Raw genomic sequence first — 25,055 nt, 5'->3', positions numbered from 1 at the left:
TTCCTGAATCAAATCACGTCTTTTAGATGAGGCAGCGGCTTCCTGCTGATTTTACACAATTAGGTGAAAATCAACATTTTTAAAAGTTGTTCACTGCTCTGATCTGAAACAGTTTTACTGACTGGAACCAGTCAGAGGTGGATCTAGTGAGGTGGACCTAGTGAGGTGGATCCAGTGAGGTGGATCCAGTGAGGTGGATCTAGTGAGGTGGATCCAGTGAGGTGGATCCGGTGAGGTGGATCTGGCGAGGTGGATTTAGTGAGGTGGATCCAGGCGGAGGTAGGCCCAGTGAGGTGGATTTAGTGAGGTGGATCTAGTGAGGGGGATCCAGTCAGAGGTGGATCTAGTGAGGTGGATCCAGTGAGGTGGATCCAGTGAGGTGGATCTCGTGAGGCGGATCCAGTGAGGTGGATCAAATTAGGTGGATCTAGTGAAGAGGATCCAGTGAGGTGGATCTAGTGAAGTGGATCCAGTCAGAGGTGGATCCAGTGAGGTGGTTCCAGTGAGGTGGTTCCAGTGAGGTGGATCTAGTGAGGTGGATCCAGTGAGGTGGATCAAATGAGGTGGATCTAGTGAGGTGGATCCAGTCAGAGGTGGATCCAGTGAGGTGGATCTAGTGAAGTGGTACCAGTGAGGTGGATCCAGTCAGAGGTGGATCCAGTCAGAGGTGGATCCAGTGAGGTTGATCTAGTGAGGTGGATCCAGTTAGGTGGTTCGAGTGAGGTGGATCTATTGAGGTGGATCCAGTGAGGTGGATCTCGTGAGGCGGATCCAGTGAGGTGGATCCAGTGAGGTGGATCAAATTAGGTGGATCTAGTGAAGTGGATCCAGTGAGGTGGATCTAGTGAAGTGGTACCAGTGAGGTGGATCCAGTCAGAGGTGGATCCAGTCAGAGGTGGATCCAGTGAGGTACATCCAGTGAGGTGGATCTATTGAGGTGGATCCAGTGAAGTGGATCCAGTGAGGTGGATCCAGGCGGAGGTAGGCCCAGTGAGGTGGATCTAGTGAGGTGGATTTAGTAAGGTGGATCTAGTGAGGTGGATCCAGTGAAGTGGTTCCAGTGAGGTGGATCTATTGAGGTGGATCCAGTGAGGTGGATCCAGTGAGGTGGATCAAATGAGGTGGATCTAGTGAGGTGGATCCAGTGAGGTGGATCCAGTCAGAGGTGGATCCAGTGAGGTGGATCAAATGAGGTGGATCTAGTGAGGTGGATCTAGTGAGGCGGATCCAGTCAGAGGTGGATCTAGTGAGGTGGATCCAGTGAGGTGGAAGCTACAGTCCAGTGGATGATGTGGTGAAGCCGCTCTGGTAGAGCACCAGTAGAGGTTCAGTGACAGACCCTCGGTCCAGACTGTACAGACTCTGTGTCAGTTCTTCATGCAGGACCAGACTCCCCCTGTCGTCTGTGTATCTGAGCTGGAAGCCCACCAGCTCCGTCCGGACCCCCGACACCCAGGCCGACACGTCAAACACATCGAACCCGGACGAGGGTCTGTGGTTCAGTGCCAGCAGTCGCTCCTCCAGCGGGGGGGCTTCACTCACGGTTCCTCTGGATCTTGGGGGGGCTTCACTCACGGTTCCTCTGGATCTCTGGGGGGCTTCACTCACGGTTCCCCCTGATCTCTCCTCCAGCGGGGGGGCTTCACTCACGGTTCCTCTGGATCTTGGGGGGGCTTCACTCACGGTTCCTCTGGGGGCCGACAGGCCGTGCAGGGTGACGGAGACGCTGAGCGGGCCAAGGTGGAGGCTCTTCCTGAACAGAACCAGCTCGGCTCGCTGCACGGGGGGCTGCAGGTCTCTGAAGCTGAACCAGATCCATCCCAGAGGAGCGTTGCAGGGACCTGGACATCCAGAGCAGACGACACTCAGCAGCTCGTCACAAACTTCACCCATCACTTTCATCAATCATCCAGATTTAACATGAAAAACATGAAAATACCAAATGTTTCTGAACACAAGGTCTTCACGGAGCTCCGCCTCCACCATCACCTGATCGTGACCTTCAAATAATCTCCACCCTCTTTGGAACATCTCCACCCTTGGTTGGTACCTGGACTCAGTGGTGTAGTCTACGTCATACACTGAAAAATGTGTAAAGACTCATATCAGCATGGTTTTGTGGCGTAACTTTCACTCTCCCGTTCATAAATTCACCTTTTCTGTGTTAGGAAGCAGAACCTTTGGACCATCGGGGCTTCCGTCACCCGACGTAGCGCTTTAAGTGGGCCGGTATGCACCAGTACGCTGTACCCACCGGTACGCAGTTTTGGCACTTTTAAATTTCACCCCTCAGCGTACCAGAACGTTTCCTAACGTCCAGACTGTCAGCCGCTACTTGTTTCACACTTTGAACCCGGCGGCTGAAACAGCGAGGCCGATTGGAGGATCTTTACTGGTGAACCAGCTTCAGACCAACAATACATGGTGATGCGTTCAGGTGCATCACGTAACTCTGCCCTCCGGGGCCGGCCAGTCGTTCCTCAGAGGAAAGTCTCTCCTCACAACCACAATCAGCAAATACTTTCTGAGCAGAGATTAAACCCTCAGTGTTTGAGTATTTTGCCAGGTTCCTCGGGTTCCTCTGGATTCCTCTGGGTTCCTCAGGTTCCTCTGTGCACTTAAGTGGATTCACTGCACCTTTTTTTCACAATCACACTAAAGTCACACCAAATTGGAATATTGCTGTCAAGGCAGATTTCTCTCCCCAAAAATTCTAATAGTTTTCAGTAAACTGCACCACATGCCTGTTCTACACGACCCCAGGTTCCTCTGGGTTCCTCTGGGTTCCTCTGGGTTCCCCTGGATTCCTATGGGTTCCCCTGGGTTCCTCTGGGTTCCTCTGGGTTCCTCTGGGTTCCCCTGGGTTCCTCTGGGTTCCTCTGGGTTCCCCTGGATTCCCCTGGGTTCCTCTGGGTTCCTCTGGGTTCCTCTGGGTTCCCCTGGATTCCTATGGGTTCCCCTGGGTTCCTCTGGGTTCCTCTGGGTTCCCCTGGATTCCTATGGGTTCCCCTGGGTTCCTATGGGTTCCCCTGGGTTCCTCTGGGTTCCTCTGGGTTCCTCTGGGTTCCCCTGGATTCCCCTGGGTTCCTCTGGGTTCCTCTGGGTTCCTCTGGGTTTCCAAACGGATTCACTACAGCTTTTTTCACAATTACACCTTAAATTTCACCCAGTACATGTACTGCAGTACAGACTGATAAAAAAAATCCCCACAGGGACAATAAAAGTATATCTGAACTTATTCAGGATGGTGTAGCGACGTCTACTCATCTCTCTCTCTCTCTCTCTCTCTCTCTCTCTCTCTCTCTCTCTCTCTCTCTCTCTCCCTCCCTTCTTTCCTTTTATTTTTTGGGGGGGGGGGGGGGGGGGGATTATTAAAAGTCTGCCAATATTTAAATAAATATGCAATTACTAACAACATGTACTTTATTTTTGTTTTATAATCTGACATTATTATAATAAAGCAGCCGATGGATCCACTCGCTGCACAAGGTGTCTTATTCTACACTGTCCACCTGCAGGACAAAATGTCTGTCCACGCCACTGAATACTATGTTTTTGTCCTCATTAGTATGAGAGACAGACAGCAGGACACCAAGAGGAGGACCACCTCTTAAAGCTCTGCCCGACGCTGACGACTACAGAAGCAGTGAAGTTCTGGCGTGACAGCGATAGTGAGTGAAGAAGGAACGTGGAGAACAAAGACCAGAGAACCAAACCAGAGACACTCTATCCTGCTGTCGCCCCGTCACTACGGACGCTTTGGGACACTACAGCTCACTAGTGAGGGACGCCTGATGACTGTGAAGAGGACACAGCAGCTTTAACCCATGAAAGGGACACTTATGGTCTCGCCTTGTCCCTGGTTGTTCACTGGTTGTTCCTGGTTGTCCCTGGTTGTCCCTGGTTGTCCCTGGTTGTCCCTGGTTGTTCACTGGTAGAGACGGTTTGACGTCCTGTATTGCTGACAACACATTTCCATTTAGATCAAACAGAACCAGTCTGTCGTGACCTCAGTGAAGTGTGGACGCAGACTTTATGCATTAATGAGCGCGGTGGTTGTTGTTCGGGGCTGTTATAGAGCAGCTGCTGCTCTGGGAGGGGTGCTGCGGGGCAGATGTTGCTCCAGGATGGGGCTGTACGAGGCTGGGATTGGACCCACTAGAATAAAGTAGACCACTGCCTGGACTCCTGCGTCACGTTGAGCCACAGGGTTCATTTCAGAGGGTTCTACCACTGATCATCAGGGTTCCTCTCCTGGACCAGCTTCACTGGGCTGATCCTGGGCTGATCCTGGGTTGATCCTGGGCTGATCCTGGGCTGATCCTGGGTTGATCCTGCAGACCAGCTTCTCTGGGCTGATCCTGGGCTGATCCTGGGCTGATCCTGCAGACCAGCTTCTCTGGGCTGATCCTGGGCTGATCCTGGGCTGATCCTGCAGACCAGCTTCTCTGGGCTGATCCTGGGCTGATCCTGCAGACCACAACACCACATCACGCTCCTGGATCACGAGCCTTCTGGATCTCAGCAGTGGTTCTGACGTTATGGTCCTCACACAGGAACCTTCAGGTTCTCCACCAGATGAACGATTGAGGACAAACTGAACATTTCATTGACATTCTTTAGTTTTGGACGGAACTCAGTCAAAGAGACGATGTTACTTTAAGACAGAAAAGGTTCTCACCATCAACACTGCGTAAACTGTGAACCAGCGTTCCCTCTGCCTGGCCGGAGTCCTGCGTCCCCTCTAGACTCTGGTAGAGCGTCTTCATGTAGGCGTGAGCTTTGTTCTGACGCCTCACAGACATCCTGCTGATGTGCAGCATTTCCAGAATGTCGTTTTTCAGTGGCTGGTTGTCCCTCACGTCTCTGTGTGTCTTCAGTGAGTCGCTGCCGGACGACAGCAGGAGGAGAACCAGCAGAACCAGCAGAACCAGCAGAACCAGGACCTGAACCAGGACTTGCACACACACTCTGCCCATGGTGCTGCAGGAGCTTCGGACGACCGCGTCAGTCTGCACAGTGGAGCTGCTGCAGGGCAGAGTGTGTGTGTGTGTGTGTGTGTGTGTGTGTGTGTGTGTGTGTGTGTGTGTGTGTGTGTGTGTGTGTGTGTGTGTGTGTGTGTGTGTGTGTGTGTGTGTGTGTGTGTGTGTGTGTGTGTGTGTGTGTGTGTGACGCTCTGGAGAAGCAGCGGAGCTGAAGTGAGAAGCTGAGGAATGTTTCCTCATCAGACCTTCTGCTGTGAAGAACCTCTGGAAGTTTCACTGTGAGACACGAGAGTATTAATGAGTATAAAAGTAATCGGTACCTAAAGGTATTCGGTACCTAAAGGTAATCGGTACCTAAAAGGTAATCGGTACCTAAAGGTAATCGGTACCTAAAGGTAATCGGTACCTAAAGGTAATCGGTATCTAAAAGGTATTCGGTACCTAAAGGTAATCGGTACCTAAAAAGGTAATCGGTACCTAAAGGTAATCGGTACCTAAAGGTAATCGGTACCTAAAAGGTAATCGGTACCTAAAGGTAATGGGTACCTAAAAGGTATTCGGTGCCTAAAGGTATTCGGTACCTAAAAGGTAATCGGTACCTAAAAGGTATTCGGTACCTAAAAGGTATTCGGTGCCTAAAGGTATTCGGTACCTAAAAGGTAATCGGTACCTAAAAGGTAATCGGTACCTAAAGGTAATCGGTACCTAAAGGTAATCGGTACCTAAAGGTAATCGGTACCTAAAGGTAATCGGTACCTAAAAGGTAATCGGTACCTAAAGGTAATCGGTACCTAAAGGTAATCGGTACCTAAAGGTAATCGGTACCTAAAAGGTAATCGGTACCTAAAGGTAATCGGTACCTAAAAGGTAATCGGTACCTAAAGGTATTCGGTACCTAAAAGGTAATCGGTACCTAAAAGGTAATCGGTACCTAAAGGTAATCGGTACCTAAAAGGTAATCGGTACCTAAAGGTAATCGGTACCTAAAAGGTAATCGGTACCTAAAAGGTAATCGGTACCTAAAGGTAATCGGTACCTAAAAGGTAATCGGTACCTAAAGGTAATCGGTACCTAAAGGTAATCGGTACCTAAAAGGTAATCGGTACCTAAAAGGTATTCGGTGCCTAAAGGTATTCGGTACCTAAAAGGTAATCGGTACCTAAAAGGTAATCGGTACCTAAAGGTAATCGGTACCTAAAAGGTAATCGGTACCTAAAGGTAATCGGTACCTAAAGGTAATCGGTACCTAAAAGGTAATCGGTACCTAAAGGTAATCGGTACCTAAAGGTAATCGGTATCTAAAAGGTAATCGGTATCTAAAAGGTAATCGGCACCTAAAGGTAACCGGTACCTAAAGGTAATCGGTACCTAAAGGTAATCGGTACCTAAAGGTAATCGGTATCTAAAGGCAATCGGTACCTAAAGGTAATTGGTATCTAAAGGTAATCGGTATCTAAAAGTAATCGGTATCTAAAGGTAATCGGTACCTAAAGGTAATCGGTATCTAAAAGTAATCGGTATCTAAAGGTAATCGGTACCTAAAGGTAATCGGTATCTAAAAGTAATCGGTACCTAAAGGTAATCGGTACCTAAAGGTAATCGGTATCTAAAGGCAATCCACCAAAAATCCAGAAACAGTCCCAAAGTGACGGAGACGGAGACGGTCTGGTCTCGGACACATGAGGACAAGGGGGCAGGGTGGAGATGGAGATGAGACACATGAGGACAAGGGGGCAGGGTGGAGATGGAGATGAGACACATGAGGACAAGGGGGCAGGGTGGAGATGGAGATGAGACACATGAGGACAAGGGGGCAGGGTGGAGATGGAGATGAGACACGAGGACAAGGGGGCAGGGTGGAGATGGAGATGAGACACATGAGGCTGATGAGACACACGGAGGACAAACAGGAAGGGCCAGGGGACAGTGAGGGGGGCAGAACAGGGGAGGACCAGGGGGACAACAGCTCACCGAGCCCACGGTCCTAACCTCAGTCTGGGACACGTCCTGGTAAGAGGTACCAGAACAGACCAACACACACACACACACACACACACACACACACACACACACACACACACACACACACACACACACACACACACACACACACACACACACACACACACACACACACACACACAGACACAGCCCCTCCCTCTGACCTCTGCAGGACCCCGGGCTCCTGGCTCGTCCTGTGTCTCTCACAGATAAAGGGGACGTCCTCAGTGTAGTGGTCCCCTCCCCTCCCCTCCCTTCTGTCTCCTCCTCCTCCTTTAGACCCTCAGAGGAGGAGTCTATTCAGTCTGCCAGCTGCAGGAGGGCAGACGAGTCCCGGAGACCAGAACCTCACGTCTGCAGGTAAGAACTCGTCTCCTTTAACGTCTCCTCTTTGAAGACAATGGAATGTTGTCTTCTGCTTTTCCATCAAGTCAAGAGAAATATGGATTCTAATGAAATCCTCTGGAGACTCTGGGTTCTCCGCTCAGACTGAGCTGGACAGCAGCTGCTCCTTCATGTCCTCTGGTTTCCTCTCAACCCTGTCGTTATGAGGATTAGTCTGCTTACAACAGGTTTCCCAGCTGCTGCTGCTGCTGCTTCTCCTGCTGCTGCTGCTTCTCCTCCTGCTGCTGCTGCTTCTCCTGCTACTTCTCCTGCTGCTGCTTCTCCTGCTGCTGCTTCTCCTGCTGCTGCTTCTCCTGCTGCTTCTCCTGCTGCTACTTCTCCTGCTGCTGCTTCTCCTACTGCTCCTGCTGCTGCTTCTCCTGCTGCTGCTGCTTCTCCTGCTGCTGCTGCTTCTCCTCCTGCTGCTGCTGCTTCTCCTGCTGCTGCTGCTTCTCCTGCTGCTGCTGCTTCTCCTCCTGCTGCTTCTGCTTCTCCTGCTGCTGCTTCTCCTGCTGCTACTTCTCCTGCTGCCTCTCCTGCTGCTGCTTCTCCTGCTGCTACTTCTCCTGCTGCTGCTTCTCCTGCTGCTGCTTCTCCTGCTGCTACTTCTCCTGCTGCTGCTGCTTCTCCTGCTGCTGCTTCTCCTGCTGCTGCTTCTCCTACTGCTCCTGCTGCTGCTTCTCCTGCTGCTGCTGCTTCTCCTGCTGCTGCTGCTTCTCCTCCTGCTGCTGCTGCTTCTCCTGCTGCTGCTGCTTCTCCTGCTGCTGCTGCTTCTCCTCCTGCTGCTTCTGCTTCTCCTGCTGCTGCTTCTCCTGCTGCTACTTCTCCTGCTGCTTCTCCTGCTGCCTCTCCTGCTGCTGCTTCTCCTGCTGCTACTTCTCCTGCTGCTGCTTCTCCTGCTGCTGCTTCTCCTGCTGCTACTTCTCCTGCTGCTGCTGCTTCTCCTGCTGCTGCTTCTCCTGCTGCTGCTTCTCTTGCAGCTGCTGCTGCTTCTCCTGCTGCTGCTTCTCCTGCTGCTGCTGCTGCTTCTCCTGCTGCTGCTACTGCTGCTGCTACTTCTCCTGCTGCTGCTGCTGCTTCTCCTGCTACTGCTGCTGCTTCTCCTGCTGCTGCTGCTGCTTCTCCTGCTGCTTCTCCTGCTGCTGCTGCTGCTGCTGCTTCTCCTGCTGCTTCTCCTGCTGCTGCTACTGCTGCTGCTACTTCTCCTGCTGCTGCTGCTGCTTCTCCTGCTACTGCTGCTGCTTCTCCTGCTGCTGCTGCTGCTGCTGCTGCTGCTGCTTCTCCTGCTGCTTCTCCTGCTGCTTCTCCTGCTGCTCAACATCCAACCAGGAAAGTCCCTCCCAGCTTCATGTTTTCAGTCCAGAGACAAAGTAGAGGTTTGCTGGACTCCATGTGACGGAGTGGAGACGCTCTGTGCTGCACCCCTCATTAGACGCTCCACTTCGTTGTGTCTCTCTTCACGTTGTGGAAATAGTGAGATTTAGAAACAACGAGGCTGCAGTGGGTTGAGACTGGAACATGAAGCCTTGTGAAAACAGGAAGGAGCCTGTCCTGGAAAGAAAGCAGGATGTGTTCCTGCTTCCTCAGCTCCACCGGGACTCCCCCCGGGACTCCCCCCGGGACTCCCACCAGGACTCCCCCCGTAGACCCAGGACAGGACACCATGCTGGACCTGGAGCCAGGCTGATCTGCCCGGCTGCACTTTGTGTGAATTAAAGTCAGGACCCGTTTCTGGGTCTGGACGTGAAGTTTTATAGAAAAGCTTTTAAATCATGACTGACAGTGAGGAAGGGAACATGTTAGAACTGTGATGTCCCCTCCCAGCAAGGTTCTGTAGTCAGAACCTCCAACAACAACTTCACTGATGACTCTGACCTGGTGCAGCAGGACTCCTCTGACTGACTCGTCTCACTGACTCCTCCGACTGACTCGTCTGACTGACTCGCCTAACTGACTCCTCTAACTGACTCCTCTGACTGACTCGTCTAACTGACTCCTCTAACTGACTCCTCTGACTGACTCGTCTAACTGACTCATCTGACTGACTCGCCTAACTGACTCCTCCGACTGACTCCTCCGACTGACTCGTCTAACTGACTCCTCTAACTGACTCGTCTGACTGACTCTAACTGACTCCTCTGACTGACTCATCCAACTGACTCCTCTGACTGACTCGCCTAACTGACTCCTCTGACTAACTCGCCTAACTGACTCGCCTAACTGACTCGTCTGATTGATTCCTGACTGACTCATCTGACTGACTCCTCTGACTGACTCATCTGATTGATTCCTGACTGACTCGTCTGACTGACTCCTCTGACTGATTCGTCTGATTCACTCGTCTAACTGACTCCTCAAACTGACTCCTGACTGACTCGTCTAACTGACTCCTCTGACTGACTCGTCTAGCCGACTCCTCTGACTGACTCCTCAGACTGACTTGTCTAACTGACTCCTCTGACTGACTCCTGACTGACTCCTCTGACTGACTCCTCTGACTGACTCCTCTGACTGACACCTGATTGAATCCTCTGACTGACTCCTCTGACTGACTCCTCTGACTGACACCTGATTGAATCCTCTGACTGACTCCTCTGACTGACTCGTCTGACTGGACGACGTTTGGAGGAAACATCCCTCACTGTTTAGTGATTCTTGTATTGTGAACGTTGCCGTGGTGATAAACGTGTGACACCTGATTCACTCTGGTTCCTTTATGAAGGCCGGGCTGCTAAAGTGGGTCGTGTTTCAATTGGAAGGCTGCAGGTTCGATCCCCAATCTGTCCACATGCCCAAGTGTCCTTGAGCAAGACACTGAACCCCAAACTTCTCCCAGTGGATGGAGCCTGCATTGTGTGTGAATGTGTGACTGTGGAAATGGCTTTGGGCTGGTGAGTCAGTGGGAACGTTCAATATGGTTCCTTTGTTGTGACTGAAGGTTCTCAAGACAACAGTCAGCAGAACGTCTGAACGTTGTTTCCAGGGAGAACGTTGTTTTCAGGCAGAACGTTGTTTTCAGGCAGAACGTGTGAATGTTGTTTTCAAGGAGAACATTGTTTTCAGGCAGAACGTTGTTTTCAGGCAGAACGTGTGAACGTTGTTTTCAAGGAGAACATTGTTTTCAGACAGAACGTTGTTTTCAAGGAGAACATTGTTTTCAGGCAGAACGTTGTTTTCAGGCAGAACGTTGTTTTCAGGCAGAACGTTGTTTTCAGGCAGAACGTGTGAACGTTGTTTTCAAGGAGAACATTGTTTTCAGACAGAACGTTGTTTTCAAGGAGAACATTGTTTTCAGGCAGAACGTTGTTTTCAGGCAGAACATTGTTTTCAGGCAGAACGTTGTTTTCAGGCAGAACGTTGTTTTCAGGGAGAACATTGTTTTCAGGCAGAACGTTGTTTTCAGGGAGAACATTGTTTTCAGGGAGAACATTGTTTTCAGGCAGAACGTTGTTTTCAGACAGAACGTTGTTTTCAGGCAGAACATTGTTTTCAGGGAGAACATTGTTTTCAGGCAGAACGTTGTTTTCAGGCAGAACGTTGTTTTCAGGCAGAACGTTGTTTTCAGGCAGAACGTGTGAACGTTGTTTTCAAGGAGAACATTGTTTTCAGACAGAACGTTGTTTTCAGGCAGAACGTTGTTTTCAGGCAGAACGTTGTTTTCAGGGAGAACATTGTTTTCAGGCAGAACATTGTTTTCAGGCAGAACGTTGTTTTCAGGCAGAACATTGTTTTCAGGCAGAACATTGTTTTCAGGCAGAACGTTGTTTTCAGGCAGAACGTTGTTTTCAGGGAGAACATTGTTTTCAGGCAGAACGTTGTTTTCAGACAGAACGTTGTTTTCAGGCAGAACATTGTTTTCAGGGAGAACATTGTTTTCAGGCAGAACGTTGTTTTCAGGCAGAACGTTGTTTTCAGACAGAACGTTGTTTTCAAGGAGAACATTGTTTTCAGGCAGAACGTTGTTTTCAGGCAGAACGTGTGAACGTTGTGATCAACACCGTCACAGATTGAGACAGCTGAGGCAGTAAACCGTCTCCATGGTAACCACATGAAGACTGTTTTACTTCAGACTCCCTGGAGAAGCAGATAAACACACGTTGTTCATGGACAGGCTGCAACACGCTGCTCCTCTTCCTCAGGCTGCAACACGCTGCTCCTCTTCCTCAGTGGCCTGATTAGAAGGTAGAGGGTGCTTTGTGTGTGAAGAACCCCTCAGTGACTGTGAGAGGAATGCACCCCCCCCCACCCCCCCACACACACACCCCACACACCCCCGACACACACACACACACACAGACGACACTCCACTCATCACTAAGCGAGGAACCAGACCTCCATCGGCGCCGCTGGGTGTCCAGCAGTTGGACCAGAAGCCTCCAGTCTGGCTGACGCATCACGAAGCTTCATGTTTCACAGTAAAAGTCACTTCCTGTTTCAGTCAGATTTACAGACATGAAACACTGCGGTGCAGCGCTGGAACCTCCCAGGCTGGTGAAGGAACGTCAGCCTCAAACCTCACGGAGATCAACAAGAACCTACCTGATGATCAATAATCAATAATCACATGTTCCTGCCTCTTCCCACTGAAACGAAGAATAGAATCATTCTGGAGAGAGAGAGGGAGGGAAGGGAGGGAGGGGGAGGGAGGGAGGGAGGGAGGGAGGGAGGGAGGGGGGGGGGGAGGAGAGAGTGTGAGGAGAGAGAGTGAGAGAGAGGAGAGAGAGAGGAGAGAGAGAGAGAGAGAGAGAGAGAGAAGAGAGAGAGAGAGAGAGAGAGAGAGAGAGAGAGAGAGAGAGAGAGAGAGAGAGAGAGAGAGAGAGAGAGAGAGAGAGAGAGAGAGAGAGAGAGAGAGAGAGAAGCGAGAGAGAGAGAGAGAGAGAGAGCTCTAACTAGATCTCTAACTAAATCTCTAACTAAAATAAGAAGTTATTACAAATCAGTACCTGCACCTTTAAGTACCAGGACCAGTACTCAGTGTACCAGGACTGTTTTCCAGCGCACACCCAGAACGCCGACCAGAACCTTCCGTAGTTCCTGGACTAGAAGCCGCTGCTCTTTGATCCCTTTGATCCCGGCGGCTTCAACAACGAGGAGAATAAATAAGATTCATGGTGATCAGGTGCATCATGTGACTCCCGCCCTGCTGCTCTCTGAAGAGCGTCCTCCTCAGAGGACAAACCTCCTCATCGTCCACCTCAGAGGACAACCCTCCTCATCGTCCTCCTCAGAGGACAAACCTCCTCATCGTCCTCTGCAGAGGACAACCTTCATCATCTGAGGAAAAGCTTCCTCATCTGAGGAAAACCTTCCTCATTGTCCTCCTCAGAGGACAACCCTCCTCATCGTCCTCCGCAGAGGACAACCTTCCTCATCTGAGGAAAACCTTCCTCATTGTCCTCCTCAGAGGACAACCCTCCTCATCGTCCTCCGCAGAGGACAACCTTCCTCATCAGAGGACAACCTTCCTCATCAGAGGAAAACCTTCCTCATCGTCCTCCTCAGAGGACAACCTTCCTCATCAGAGGAAAACCTTCCTCATCGTCCTCCTCAGAGGACAACCCTCCTCATCGTCCTCTTCAGAGGAAAACCTTCCTCATCTTCCTCCTCAGAGGACAACCTTCCTCATCTTCCTCCTCAGAGGAAAACCTTCCTCATCTTCCTCCTCAGAGGACAACCTTCCTCATCAGAGGACAACCTTCCTCATCTTCCTCATCAGAGGAAAACCTTCCTCATCGTCCTCCGCAGAGGAAAACCTTCCTCCTCATAATCAAAATCACCCTCTTCCCCGCTCTCTCTCCCTCCCCCCTCTACCTCCCTCCCTCTCCCCTTCTCTCCCACGTCTATCTCCCGCTCTCTCTCCCTCTACCTCCCTCTCCCCTCTCTCTTTCCACTGAGGTGTTTGTTGTTGCTCCACAGCCAGTGGAGGTGGAGCGTCTGGCCCAGCAGGTGGAGGTGGAGCATCTGGCCCAGCAGGTGGAGGTGGAGCGTCTGGCCGAGCAGCTGGAGGTGGAGCGTCTGGCCGAGCAGCTGGAGGTGGAGCGTCTGGCCCAGCAGGTGGAGGTGGAGCGTCTGGCCCAGCAGGTGGAGGTGGAGCGTCTGGCCCAGCAGCTGGAGGTGGAGCGTCTGGCCCAGCAGGTGGAGGTGGAGCGTCTGGCCCAGCAGGTGGAGGTGGAGCATCTGGCCCAGCAGGTGGAGGTGGAGCGTCTGGCCCAGCAGGTGGAGGTGACCTTCAGCCAGGAGTCATGATGCAGTGGCCTCTGCTGCTCCTGTTGGTTCTGGCAGCTTCCTGCTCGGCTCATGAAGCTCTGGTCCGGGTCACACAGAGGTTAAAGGTCAAGCGGGGTCAGTCAGCCTCCCTTCAGGAAGGAGACCTGCACTTCAACCTTCCCGGTCTGAAGGACGCCTGCAAAGTGGAGGTGGTGCTGAACGAGCCCATCACTCAGCGGGTGGGGAAGCTCCTGCCTCAGGTAACGTCTCACCTGCTGCAGCCGCTCTGCATCTTTTACACTTCACAGCTCAAAGTCTCGTTTTTAAACAAGATGAGGTTTGATGAGATGAGGTGAGATGAGGTGAGATGAGGTGAGATGAGGTGAGATGAGGTGAGATGAGGTGAGATGAGGTGAGATGAGGTTGAGCACCACCAGATGAACGGGAAATAGCTAATACCAAAATATCAGTCTCGTTTGTAAAAAGGTTTATTTAAGTTAGTTAATATTTCTGTGTAAAATAAAACAATCTTAGATAAAAGGGAAGGTGTGAGATCCGAGCACAGACTGTTACAAACCAGTGAACTGTCAACAATAAATACACAATAAATACACAATAAATACACAATAAATACACAATAATCACCAGGAATCATTCAATTCAGCTAACAGGCGTTTATTAACTAAATGTATTAATTCATAAATAATTCTGAAATCATCTCATAAATCAACTCATTCAAGTACCAGAACTTTGTTCTGGTGGTCTTTCATTTACAGCCAGTTTGGACTGAGTTAATTCTGGTGGTCTTTCATTTACAACCAGTTTGGACTGAGTTAATTCTGGTGGTCTTTCATTTACAGCCAGTTTGGACTGAGTTAATTCTGGTGGTCTTTCATTTACAGCCAGTTTGGAATGAGTTAATTCTGGTGGTCTTTCATTTACAGCCAGTTTGGACTGAGTTAATTCTGGTGGTCTTTCATTTACAGCCAGTTTGGACTGAGTTAATTCTGGTGGTCTTTCGTCTACACACAGTTTGGACTGACTTTGTTCTGGTGGTCTTTCTTCTACAGCCAGTTGGACTAACTTTGTTCTGGTGGTCTTTCTTCTACAGCCTGTTTAGACTGAGTTTGTTCTGGTGGTCTTTCTTCTACAGCCAGTTTAGACTGAGTTTGTTCTGGTGGTCTTTCTTCTACAGCCAGTTTGGAACGAGTTAATTTGGACTGAGGTGAAGCTTCTTACTTTAAATCCTTCACAGAAAAGTCGTGGTTTTAGTGAGTTCGTCACGATGTGACTTCGTCGTTCTGTTAATTGGTTGCTCTTGGCAGTGGAGGCCTGGAGGTTAGGGAAGCACAATTGATTTGGGAAGTTCACAGGTTTGAATCCCACAGCGGACAGGTCTCCACTGTGGATCCCTGAACATGACCCTCGACCTCCACCTGCTGCCCGCAGGGGGATTTAGAAACTCTGATTGGTTTAGCAGACAGTGGTCTGCAGAGCAGAATACTGTCAGTACCTAAGTCAGTACTTTTAATCCTCCATAACATTTTTTATCTGGAAACAAGTAAATGTTTGTGTCTGTTTCACTAAAGCACCTGCTCAAGTCTCCAGGTTGATATTATAACCAATATGATGAGGACTGGAGTAGACTGCCAGACATAACCTCCATCTGTTCCTGTCGGGTGGTGCTGCAGCCGATCCCAGATCACTGTGGTGACATGTAACCTGACAGGCCCTCCGGAGTGGAAACAGGAAGACAGAGGACAGTGGACCAGACCCAAGGTTTCACCTCAGAACCGGAACAGAAGAGACTCCAGAACTAAAGCTCCTCTCTGGCTCCGTTTACACAGAAACCACTTCAAGTCAAAACGCAAAACTTTCTTTGCATTTCAGGTCCAACAAATCTGGTCGTAACTAGTTCTTCTGCACATGTATTATTACAGTCACCGTAATAACAATCCAACTTGGTAGTTTTATTTTGACAGTCACCGTAATAACAATCCAACTTGGTAGTTATATTTTGACAGTCACCGTAATAACAATTCAACTTGGTAGTTTTATTTTGACAGTCACTGTAATAACAATCCAACTTGGTAGTTTTATTTTGACAGTCACCGTAATAACAATCCGACTTGGTAGTTTTATTTTGACAGTCACTGTGATAATTAGATTTTATTTTGTTAGCTCATTGTTTAGTTGGTGCTTCGTTTGACAATATGAGCAAAACAACTAAAGAATGATTTAAAAAGTGAAGACAAGGTTTGTGTTGGTTTCATATTATGTGAAATCCTGTTCCTGCCTTTCGGCTGCAGACGGTTGGACTGTCCCCCTGACAAAAGTCCCTGGCGGCTGAATGATACCGCCGCGGCCGCCGGCCGCCGCCCACCGCGGCCGCAGCCGCCGCGGCCGCCGCGGCCGCCACAAGGAAATCAAGACATTTTATTGCAGTAACATGCTGGAAACACTTTCATCTTCACTTGTTGTCCAGAATAATGTCACTGCCCATTTTCACTGAGTCAATCATCTTACTTTGACAGGACACTTGCCTTATTTCCTGTGTATGTCCCAGTAAAGCGATGCTCAGAACAAAGAAAGGTTTCCTGGATACTGTGACCGCTCTCCTCCACACATCCGACTGATTTCCCTCCTAATCAGATTAAACGGGATTATCCCCTCCTTTGTTTTTGTTCTTCAGGTGTTTGATTGCCACTATCGCCCCCATGAGGTGAAGTACGTCCACAACGGCTGCCCGCTGTTAGCGGAGGACGTGGTGAAGCTCCGACTGTACAGGTACCTTAACACCTCATCACTGCCTCCTGTGGTCCTGTGGTGTTATAACATGTTTCCTGTTTTATTTCTACTGGCTGCCGGCTTCCTGTGAACTTTACTTCCTGTGGTTCCAGTCCTGCTTTCACTCCTTTGTCTTGAATTAGATGGATTTTCATTGGTTCCTGAGCTTTGCTCCTCCTTCTCTGAGTCCAGTCTGCGCTGACCGGTCTGTCGCAGCTGCTTCTGTTGGTTGTGTCTTTGCTCCAGCCTGTTATGTCTATAGGTCAAAGTCAAAGATCAAAGGTCAAAGATCAAAGGTCACTTTATTGATACCCATAGGTAGGTTTTTGTGCAGCATTAGAGGGCATCAGGCAGTACATCCAGATATATTAAAATGCAGGATAGTAAAAGACAGTAGGGACACAGACGTGGACTAGATGCTCTGGTCACTGCCACTGCCTGCTCTGGGTGAAGCAGACCACAGTCTGGTCCTGCTGCACCGTCACTACATCCTGAGAGTGAGGAGGCTCCCAAAAACAACCCCATCATTCAGGGAGTGGTCTCCGGGTACAGAGCAGGCTCTGAGAGACTGCCTTAAGACAACGGACTGGGACGGACTGCAGGACAGCGAGGACCTTGAGGCGGCTGCTCACTGCACCACGGACTACATCAACATCTGCATGGACACTGTGGTTCCTGTAAGAACTGGACGCTGCCAACAACCCGCCCTGGATCACAACTGACATCAGAGGCCTTGTAAAGCAGAAGAAGAAGGTCTTTACAGACGGAGATCAACAGGAGCTGCAGCAGAAGGAGCTCAGGGTTCGGCTCAGGCAGGTGGAGGAGCAGTACAGTAAGAAGCTGCAGCAGAAGGAGGTCAGGGTTCAGCTCAGGCAGGTGGAGGAGCAGTACAGTAAGAAGCTGCAGCAGAAGGAGGTCAGGGTTCGGCTCAGGCAGGTGGAGGAGCGGTACAGTAAGAAGCTGCAGCAGAAGGAGGTCAGGGTTCGGCTCAGGCAGGTGGAGGAGCAGTACAGTAAGAAGCTGCAGCAGAAGGAGGTCAGGGTTCAGCTCAGGCAGGTGGAGGAGCAGTACAGTAAGAAGCTGCAGCAGAAGGAGCTCAGGGTGCGGCTCAGGCAGGTGGAGGAGCAGTACAGTAAGAAGCTGCAGCAGGAGGAGGTCAGGGTGCGGCTCAGGCAGGTGGAGGAGCAGTACAGTAAGAAGCTGCAGCAGGAGGAGGTCAGGGTGCGGCTCAGGCAGGTGGAGGAGCGGTACAGTAAGAAGCTGCAGCAGAAGCTGCAGAACAACAATATGAAAGAGGTGTGGGACGGGATGAAGACTCTCACTGCAGCTGGAGGAGGGGAGTCCCCATGGAGGGACCAGAGGACAAAGACCTGCTGCTTCTTCAACACCCTCACACCAGACCACTGCACCCCTGACCATGGAGCGGCTGCTGCTCCACCCTCTGAGACCACAGGGCCGTCATGCCGATGACCCTCTGCAGTTTGCATACCAGGAGACGGTGGGAGTGGAGGACACAATCGGTCCCTCTGTCACCTCCACAGGGGCAGTGGTGCTGTGAGAATCACATTCTTGGACTTCTCCAGCACCTTCAACACCATCCAGCCCCCGCTTCTGGGACACAGACTGACGGAGATGGGGTGGACACACACCTGGTGGTATAGATGAGGGACTACCTGACAGGCAGACCCCAGTATGTTGGACTGGGGGACTGCAGGTCCAACACTGTGGACAGCAGCACCGGAGCGCCACAGAGGACAGAGCTGTCTCCGGTCCTCTTCACACGTCCCACTTCTAAGACGACTCAGAGTCCTGCCACGGGCAGAACACTGTGATTGTGGGTGTAGAAGTGGTGGACAGGAGGAGGAGGACAGGACAGTGATCCAGGACTTTGTCACATGGAGTGACTCCAACCACCTGCGCCTCAACACCACCCAGACCAAGGAAATGGTGGTGGACTTCAGGAGATGGAGGTGGTGACCGGTGCATGTCACCATCAAGGGGGACATTGTGGACATTAAGACTTACTAATACCTGGGAGGACAGTTTGATGACAGGCTGGACTGGACTGCAAACACAGATGTCCTGTGGAGGACAGCACAGAGCCGATGTACTTCCTCAGAAAGCTGGCGTCCCTCAACATCTGTAAAACGCTTCTGCAGATGTTGGATCGCTCTGCAGTGGAGAGCTCTGCACACACACTACCACTACACTACACAACACTACACTACACTACACTACACTACACTAACACACACACACTACACTACACTAACACACACACTACACTACACTAACACACACACACTACACTACACTACACTACACTACACTAACACACACTACACTACACTACACTACACTACACTAACACACACACTACACTACACTAACACACACACTACACTACACTAACACACACACACTACACTACACTACACTACACTAACACACACACTACACTACACTAACACACACACTACACTACACTAACACACACACACTACACTACACTACACTACACTAACACACACTACACTACACTACACTACACTACACTACACTAACACACACACACTACACTAACACACACACACTACACTACACTAACACACACACTACACTACACTAACACACACACACTACACTACACTACACTACACTACACTACACTACACTAACACACACACTCTACACTACACTAACACACACACACTACACTACACTACACTACACTAACACACACACTACACTACACTAACACACACACACACTACACTACACTACACTACACTAACACACACACACTACACTACACTAACACACACACTACACTACACTAACACACACACACTACACTACACTACACTACACTAACACACGCACACACTACACTACACTAACACACACTACACTACACTACACTACACTAACACACACACACACTACACTACACTACACTAACACACACTACACTACACTAACACACACACACTACACTACACTACACTACACTAACACACACACACACTACACTACACTAACACACACACACTACACTAACACACACACACTACCACTACACTACACAACACTAACACACACACACTACACTACACTAACACACACACACTACACTACACTAACACACACACTACACTACACTAACACACACACACTACACTACACTACACTACACTAACACACACACTACACTACACTAACACACACTACACTACACTACACTAACACACAGACTACACTACACTAACACACAGACTACACTACACTAACACACACACTACACTACACTACACTACACTACACTACACTAACACACACACACACTACACTACACTAACACACACACACTACACTACACTACACTAACACACACACACTACACTACACTAACACACACACACTACACTACACTAACACACACACTACACCACACTAACACACACACACACACACACACACACACACACACACACACACACACACACACACACACACACACACACACACACACACACACACACACACACACACACACACACACACACACACACACACAGAGTTCCTCTGTTAAATGAACCAAACCACCAGTGAGAAAAATCAAGTCCATTCAATAAAAGCACCATAAAAAGTGTCCTCAAGGTTTTGTCCACATTGAAATTGGACGTTTTGTCTGTGGAAGTTGTAGGAACACATTTGTTGGTAAAAGATTCTCTTGTTTCTGGTTTCAGGTTGACGGAGACGGAGACATACGTGGAGGAGTTCTTGCTCCATGTAGACATTGTGGAACCTGAATGTGGTATCATCAGGTTCGGACTAAAGTCCTTGGAGGTTCCTGAATTCTACGGCCTGTCGGAGCCGTTGGACGGGGACGTGGTTTCCTTCCAGTACGAGCGGCGGTCAAACCTGGAGTGTAACGTCCACCTCAGTAGGTTTGAGAGCCACCTTCCTGCCCACGGTCGCCTGGTCACCGGAGAACCAGAACGGGCCACCAAGAGGGGCGACGTTCCAGAGAGCTTCATCCAGCAGCACCAGCAGCTAGGTCTCGCTACACCCACATACTCACCCTTTAGTCTCAGCGGGGTAAAGACGGAGTGTCCATGATGGCAAATAAAACATGACGAGTGTCTTTCAGGTATAAAGTCACACCACCCACTGAGCAAAGAGTCCAAATCTCGTCTTTAAGACGTCGTCTCCATTCCTCCAGAGGACGTCTTCAGAGGACCAGAACGAAGGTTTTTGTACGTCTTTCCTGGACATTGCATGGACATCCTGTCTGGACGACATATGAACGTCTGAACGAGACCTCTGGATGACGTGACGCAATAAAAAAAAAGAAAGATCGTAACCCCTCCTGGAACCAAACCCAAACCTGTTGGACGACAGGTCAGACTCCTGTCCACTGGACCAACGTCCCTCTCACTGTGCTTATATAAGACACGCTTAGAAAGTATTGTATGAATCAACGTCGTCCAGAGTTCTTGTTCAGATGTTCATATGACGTCCAGACAGGACGTCCATGCAATGTCCAGGAAAGACGAACAAAAACCTCCGTTCTGGTCCTCTGAAGACGTCCTCTGGAGGAATGGAGACGGTGTCTTAAAGACGGGGCTCAGTGGGTTGTGGTGGAATAAGTTCTTTCTTCACTAAACCACCTGGTTGTTTGGATGCAGACCCGTTGGACCAGATGGACAGTTTGTGTGGACTTTCTCTGTCAAACTGTTTTGTTTGTTCATCTCTGTTGTTTGTTTGTTTGTTTGTTTGTTTGTTTGTTTGTTTTTCCCTATAAGAGAGGTCCGTGTCACTTCAACACCTCAGGTTAGGACTTCATGAGCTTCACAGCCAACCTGTGGTCCCTGTTTCTTCAGATAACAGAGCCAGAGCTCAGTGTGCGTCTGATGACTGCCTGAAGGGCCTGAAGCTGATGAAGCAGAGCCGCGTGTCCTGCGATGACTTCCTGCTGATGGGGTGGAGGTACCAGCACACCGAGCCTCCGTCTCCCGACACGGACTACATCACCATCAGACTGGAGCTGAAGGACACCAGGAGTGGGGGCATTTACCAGGTGACAGGACGCGTCCACTGTGTCACATCCGTCCAGCTTGAGCGAGCAACTCTTCCTCCTGAGTCCAGCGGACGGATTCTAGAGGTTCTGTTTAGTTTCCAGGACGAACCCAGTGACGGGGATCTCTCCCGGATCATATATAAATCCTGATAAAGTCCATTCCCGCTGTGTTTCAGTCTGAACAGGCCTGGATACCCGTGAGGATCTCTGGCGCTGCGTCCAACCAACCACCCAGACCCTCCTTCATGTCCGTCTTCATCCTGGAAGTGGACCAGTTCATCCTCACGCCGCTGTCCACCGCCACGCTCGACGCCGACGACGATGAAAGTCCCAAACAGCTGCTGGTGTTTAACGTGACCAGGCCCCCTGAGCAGGGCTTCATCACCCACCTGTCCGACCACACCCGCCCCATCTCCTCCTTCACCTGGCTCGACTTAAACCACATGCTCATTGGATATCAGCCTCCCAACTCTTCACATGTCAAACGTCGCAATTATGAGGTGGAGCTTTCTCTTTGAATATTCTTAACAAAATAAGAGGTGACCTGCTGTGTGGTTCCGTCTGAAAGTCCTTTCAATGTTTCTAAACAGGCGGAGTTTGAGGCTCATGATTTGTTCTTCAAGAAGAGTTCAGCAATGACTGTTCACCTGTCTGTGAGGAACGCAGACACAAACGCCCCCAGAGTTTCCTGGAACATCGGTACGTTGTCCTGGTCACACCTCCTGGTCACACCTCCAGGTCACACCTCCAGGTCACACCTCCTGGTCACACCTCCTGGTCACACCTCCTGGTCACACCTCCAGGTCACACCTCCAGGTCACACCTCCAGGTCACACCTCCAGGTCACACCTCCTGGTCACACCTCCAGGTCACACCTCCAGGTCACACCTCCAGGTCACACCTCCAGGTCACACCTCCAGGTCACACCTCCTGGTCACACCTGGTCACACCTCCAGGTCACACCTCCAGGTCACACCTCCTGGTCACACCTCCTGGTCACACCTCCAGGTCACACCTCCTGGTCACACCTCACTGAGGTCCTGCTCCCATATATAATCCTATTCTATGCTTTGCTTCCAGAAAAGTTAGACATGCAGACACTTGATAACTATCACCATGTTCACAGGAACACATACAGTCTTAAAGGAGTCCACAGCTGGTGTTCTCACGTATCACGTCTCCCTTAGGGCCCGTCCTCACGTCCTCACATCCTCACGTCCTCACGTCCTCATGTCCTCACATCCTCACGTCCTCATGTCCTCACGTCCTCATGTCCTCACATCCTCACATCCTCACATCCTCACGTCCTCATGTCCTCACGTCCTCATGTCCTCACGTCCTCACGTCCTCACCAACCAAAACAACCTCTTTTCTCCTTCAAACTAATTCTGTCCACATGGGAAGGGTTTTTACTGACCTTCACCAGCCGCCGTGACGCGTTACCCATCCATCCATCCATCCATCCATCCATCCATCCATCCATCCATCCATCCATCCATCCATCCATCCATCCATCCATCCATCCATCCATCCACCCATCCATCCACCTAAACACACCATGAAAGACTTCATCAGAGAAAAATTAACATTAATATTGAAACAATCTAAAAACTCAGTTATCAGCTGACCAGGTCAACTCTGCTATGACACGGCCCAGATCCATCCATCCATCCATCCATCCATCCATCCAACCATCCATCCACCCATCCACCCATCCATCCATCCAACCATCCATCCATCGATCCATCCATCCATCCAACCATCCATCCATCCATCCATCCACCCATCCATCCATCCACCCATCCATCCATCCATCCATCCATCCATCCATCCATCCATCCATCCATCCATCCATCCATCCACCCACCCATCCATCGACCCATCCACCCACCCACCCACCCATCCATCCACCTGCTGTCTTGCAGGTCTCAGTCTTTTAGAGGGTCAGTCCCGTCCAATCACCTGGGAGCAGCTCCAAGTTGTGGACAACGATGATTTGAAGGCCGTTCGTATCGTTGCTGTTGACGGTCTGCAGCACGGACAGCTGACGGTCAGAGGTCAGTTTAAACACGTTGAAAGATGCTGTAGAGTCTCGAAAACATCTGCTTTCACCACGACGGGTCAGAAATACCAGACCTGTTTTGATGGAAGCATTAAAGTGGCTGGATGGACGCCGACTGTCCACTGGGAGCGGCCGCTGGGCAGCAGGAGGACGAGTCAGGAGACAGAAGAAGAGCTAGATGTGTCTTTAAAATGATAACAGTGTTTGGTTAAAGCTGATAAGATTCATTTGGAATATTTGTCATAAAGACTTTTCTGTGTGAAAGTTCATTCTTCGTGCTCCATCACAGATCTTTCTGATTGTTGGACGTAAACTTTAGGTACCAAGGGCCTCATGTTCTCCGTCGGTGACATCAGAGCGGGTGTGGTTCATTATCACCATGACGACAGTGACACCACTAAAGACTTCATCACCTTCCGCATCACTGACGGTCCCCATCAGACCCGACACAAGTTCCCCATCAAGGTCCTCCCGAAGGACGACACGCCTCCGTTTCTCATCACCAACATGCTGGTGGAGGTCCCGGAAGGTCGCCAGGCCTCGCTGAGCAGCTCCAGCCTCCAGGCCGCAGACATGGACTCCAGTGACGACTACATCCTATTTAACATCACCTCTCCACCACAAGCAGGAGAGGTGATGAAAGTCCCCGGACCGGGTCTGGCAGGTCAGCAGAAACCAGCAACATTCAAGTATTACAGGATGTACAAAGTAAAAGTATTCCTACACCCTGAACTTCTCTGCGTTTTGTCACATTACAGCCTGAAATGTAAATGTGGATTATTGTGACTGTAAGTGACAGGCCAACACAACAGGACAGGAAGGTTTTCAAAGGTTTTTACAAATTAAAAGCTGAAATGTGTGTCATCCGCCTTTACCAAGAACCCTTCAGAAGTCTGCTAATCAGGAAATCGAGTCCACGGAGGACATTGATCATGTTCAGTTGAATCAGTTTAAAGAAGGTCAACTTTTTTAAAAAGCATCAGATGGAGAATCGAGGTCTCGACCATCCCAACATGGAGTCTGACTGCAGACCGACCAGGACATGGACAGGACAGGACAGGACACCTCACCTGAAGGCTGGAAGGAAGCATGGATGAGACAAGCAGCCCAGAGGACCATGGGACCTCTGGAGGAGCTGGAGAGAGCAACCGTCAGTCCTCTGGACAACCGTCAGTCCTTTGGACAACCATCAGTCCTCAGGACAATTGTCAGTCCTCAGGACAACCGTCAGTCCTCAGGACAACCATCAGTCCTCTGGACTACCATCAGTCCTCAGGACAATTGTCAGTCCTCAGGACAATTGTCAGTCCTCTGGACTACCATCAGTCCTCTGGACAAGCATCAGTCCTCTGGACTACCATCAGTCCTCAGGACAATTATCAGTCCTCAGGACAATTGTCAGTCCTCTGGACTACCATCAGTCCTCTGGACTACCATCAGTCCTCTGGACAACCGTCAGTCCTCTGGACTACCATCAGTCCTCTGGACTATCAGTCCTCAGGCCAATTGTCAGTCCTCTGGACTACCATCAGTCCTCTGGACTACC

General features: G+C 50.2%; 1 protein-coding gene across 1 annotated transcript in view; it reads left to right on the top strand.

Annotated features, from left to right (window-relative positions):
* Positions 1–7,304: 7,304 nt before the first annotated feature.
* The window catches only part of frem1a (Fras1 related extracellular matrix 1a), a 43,508-nt gene continuing 25,757 nt past the window's right edge, over positions 7,305–25,055 (top strand). Inside the window, exons 1-9 of the mRNA XM_080493989.1 lie at positions 7,305–7,346; positions 13,287–13,837; positions 16,270–16,364; positions 20,114–20,424; positions 21,251–21,447; positions 21,624–21,947; positions 22,038–22,146; positions 23,373–23,504; positions 23,829–24,173. Coding sequence (XP_080350115.1) covers positions 13,613–13,837; positions 16,270–16,364; positions 20,114–20,424; positions 21,251–21,447; positions 21,624–21,947; positions 22,038–22,146; positions 23,373–23,504; positions 23,829–24,173 — 1,738 coding nt within the window. The 5' untranslated portion in view covers positions 7,305–7,346; positions 13,287–13,612. The remainder of the gene's footprint in view (positions 7,347–13,286; positions 13,838–16,269; positions 16,365–20,113; positions 20,425–21,250; positions 21,448–21,623; positions 21,948–22,037; positions 22,147–23,372; positions 23,505–23,828; positions 24,174–25,055) is intronic.

Source organism: Lipophrys pholis (genome assembly GCF_963383615.2).
Source record: "Lipophrys pholis genome assembly, contig: SCAFFOLD_34, whole genome shotgun sequence".
NCBI classification, from domain to species: domain Eukaryota; kingdom Metazoa; phylum Chordata; class Actinopteri; order Blenniiformes; family Blenniidae; genus Lipophrys; species Lipophrys pholis.
Note: the sequence above shows the minus strand (reverse complement) of the source record. Positions and strands in the feature narration are given on the sequence as shown.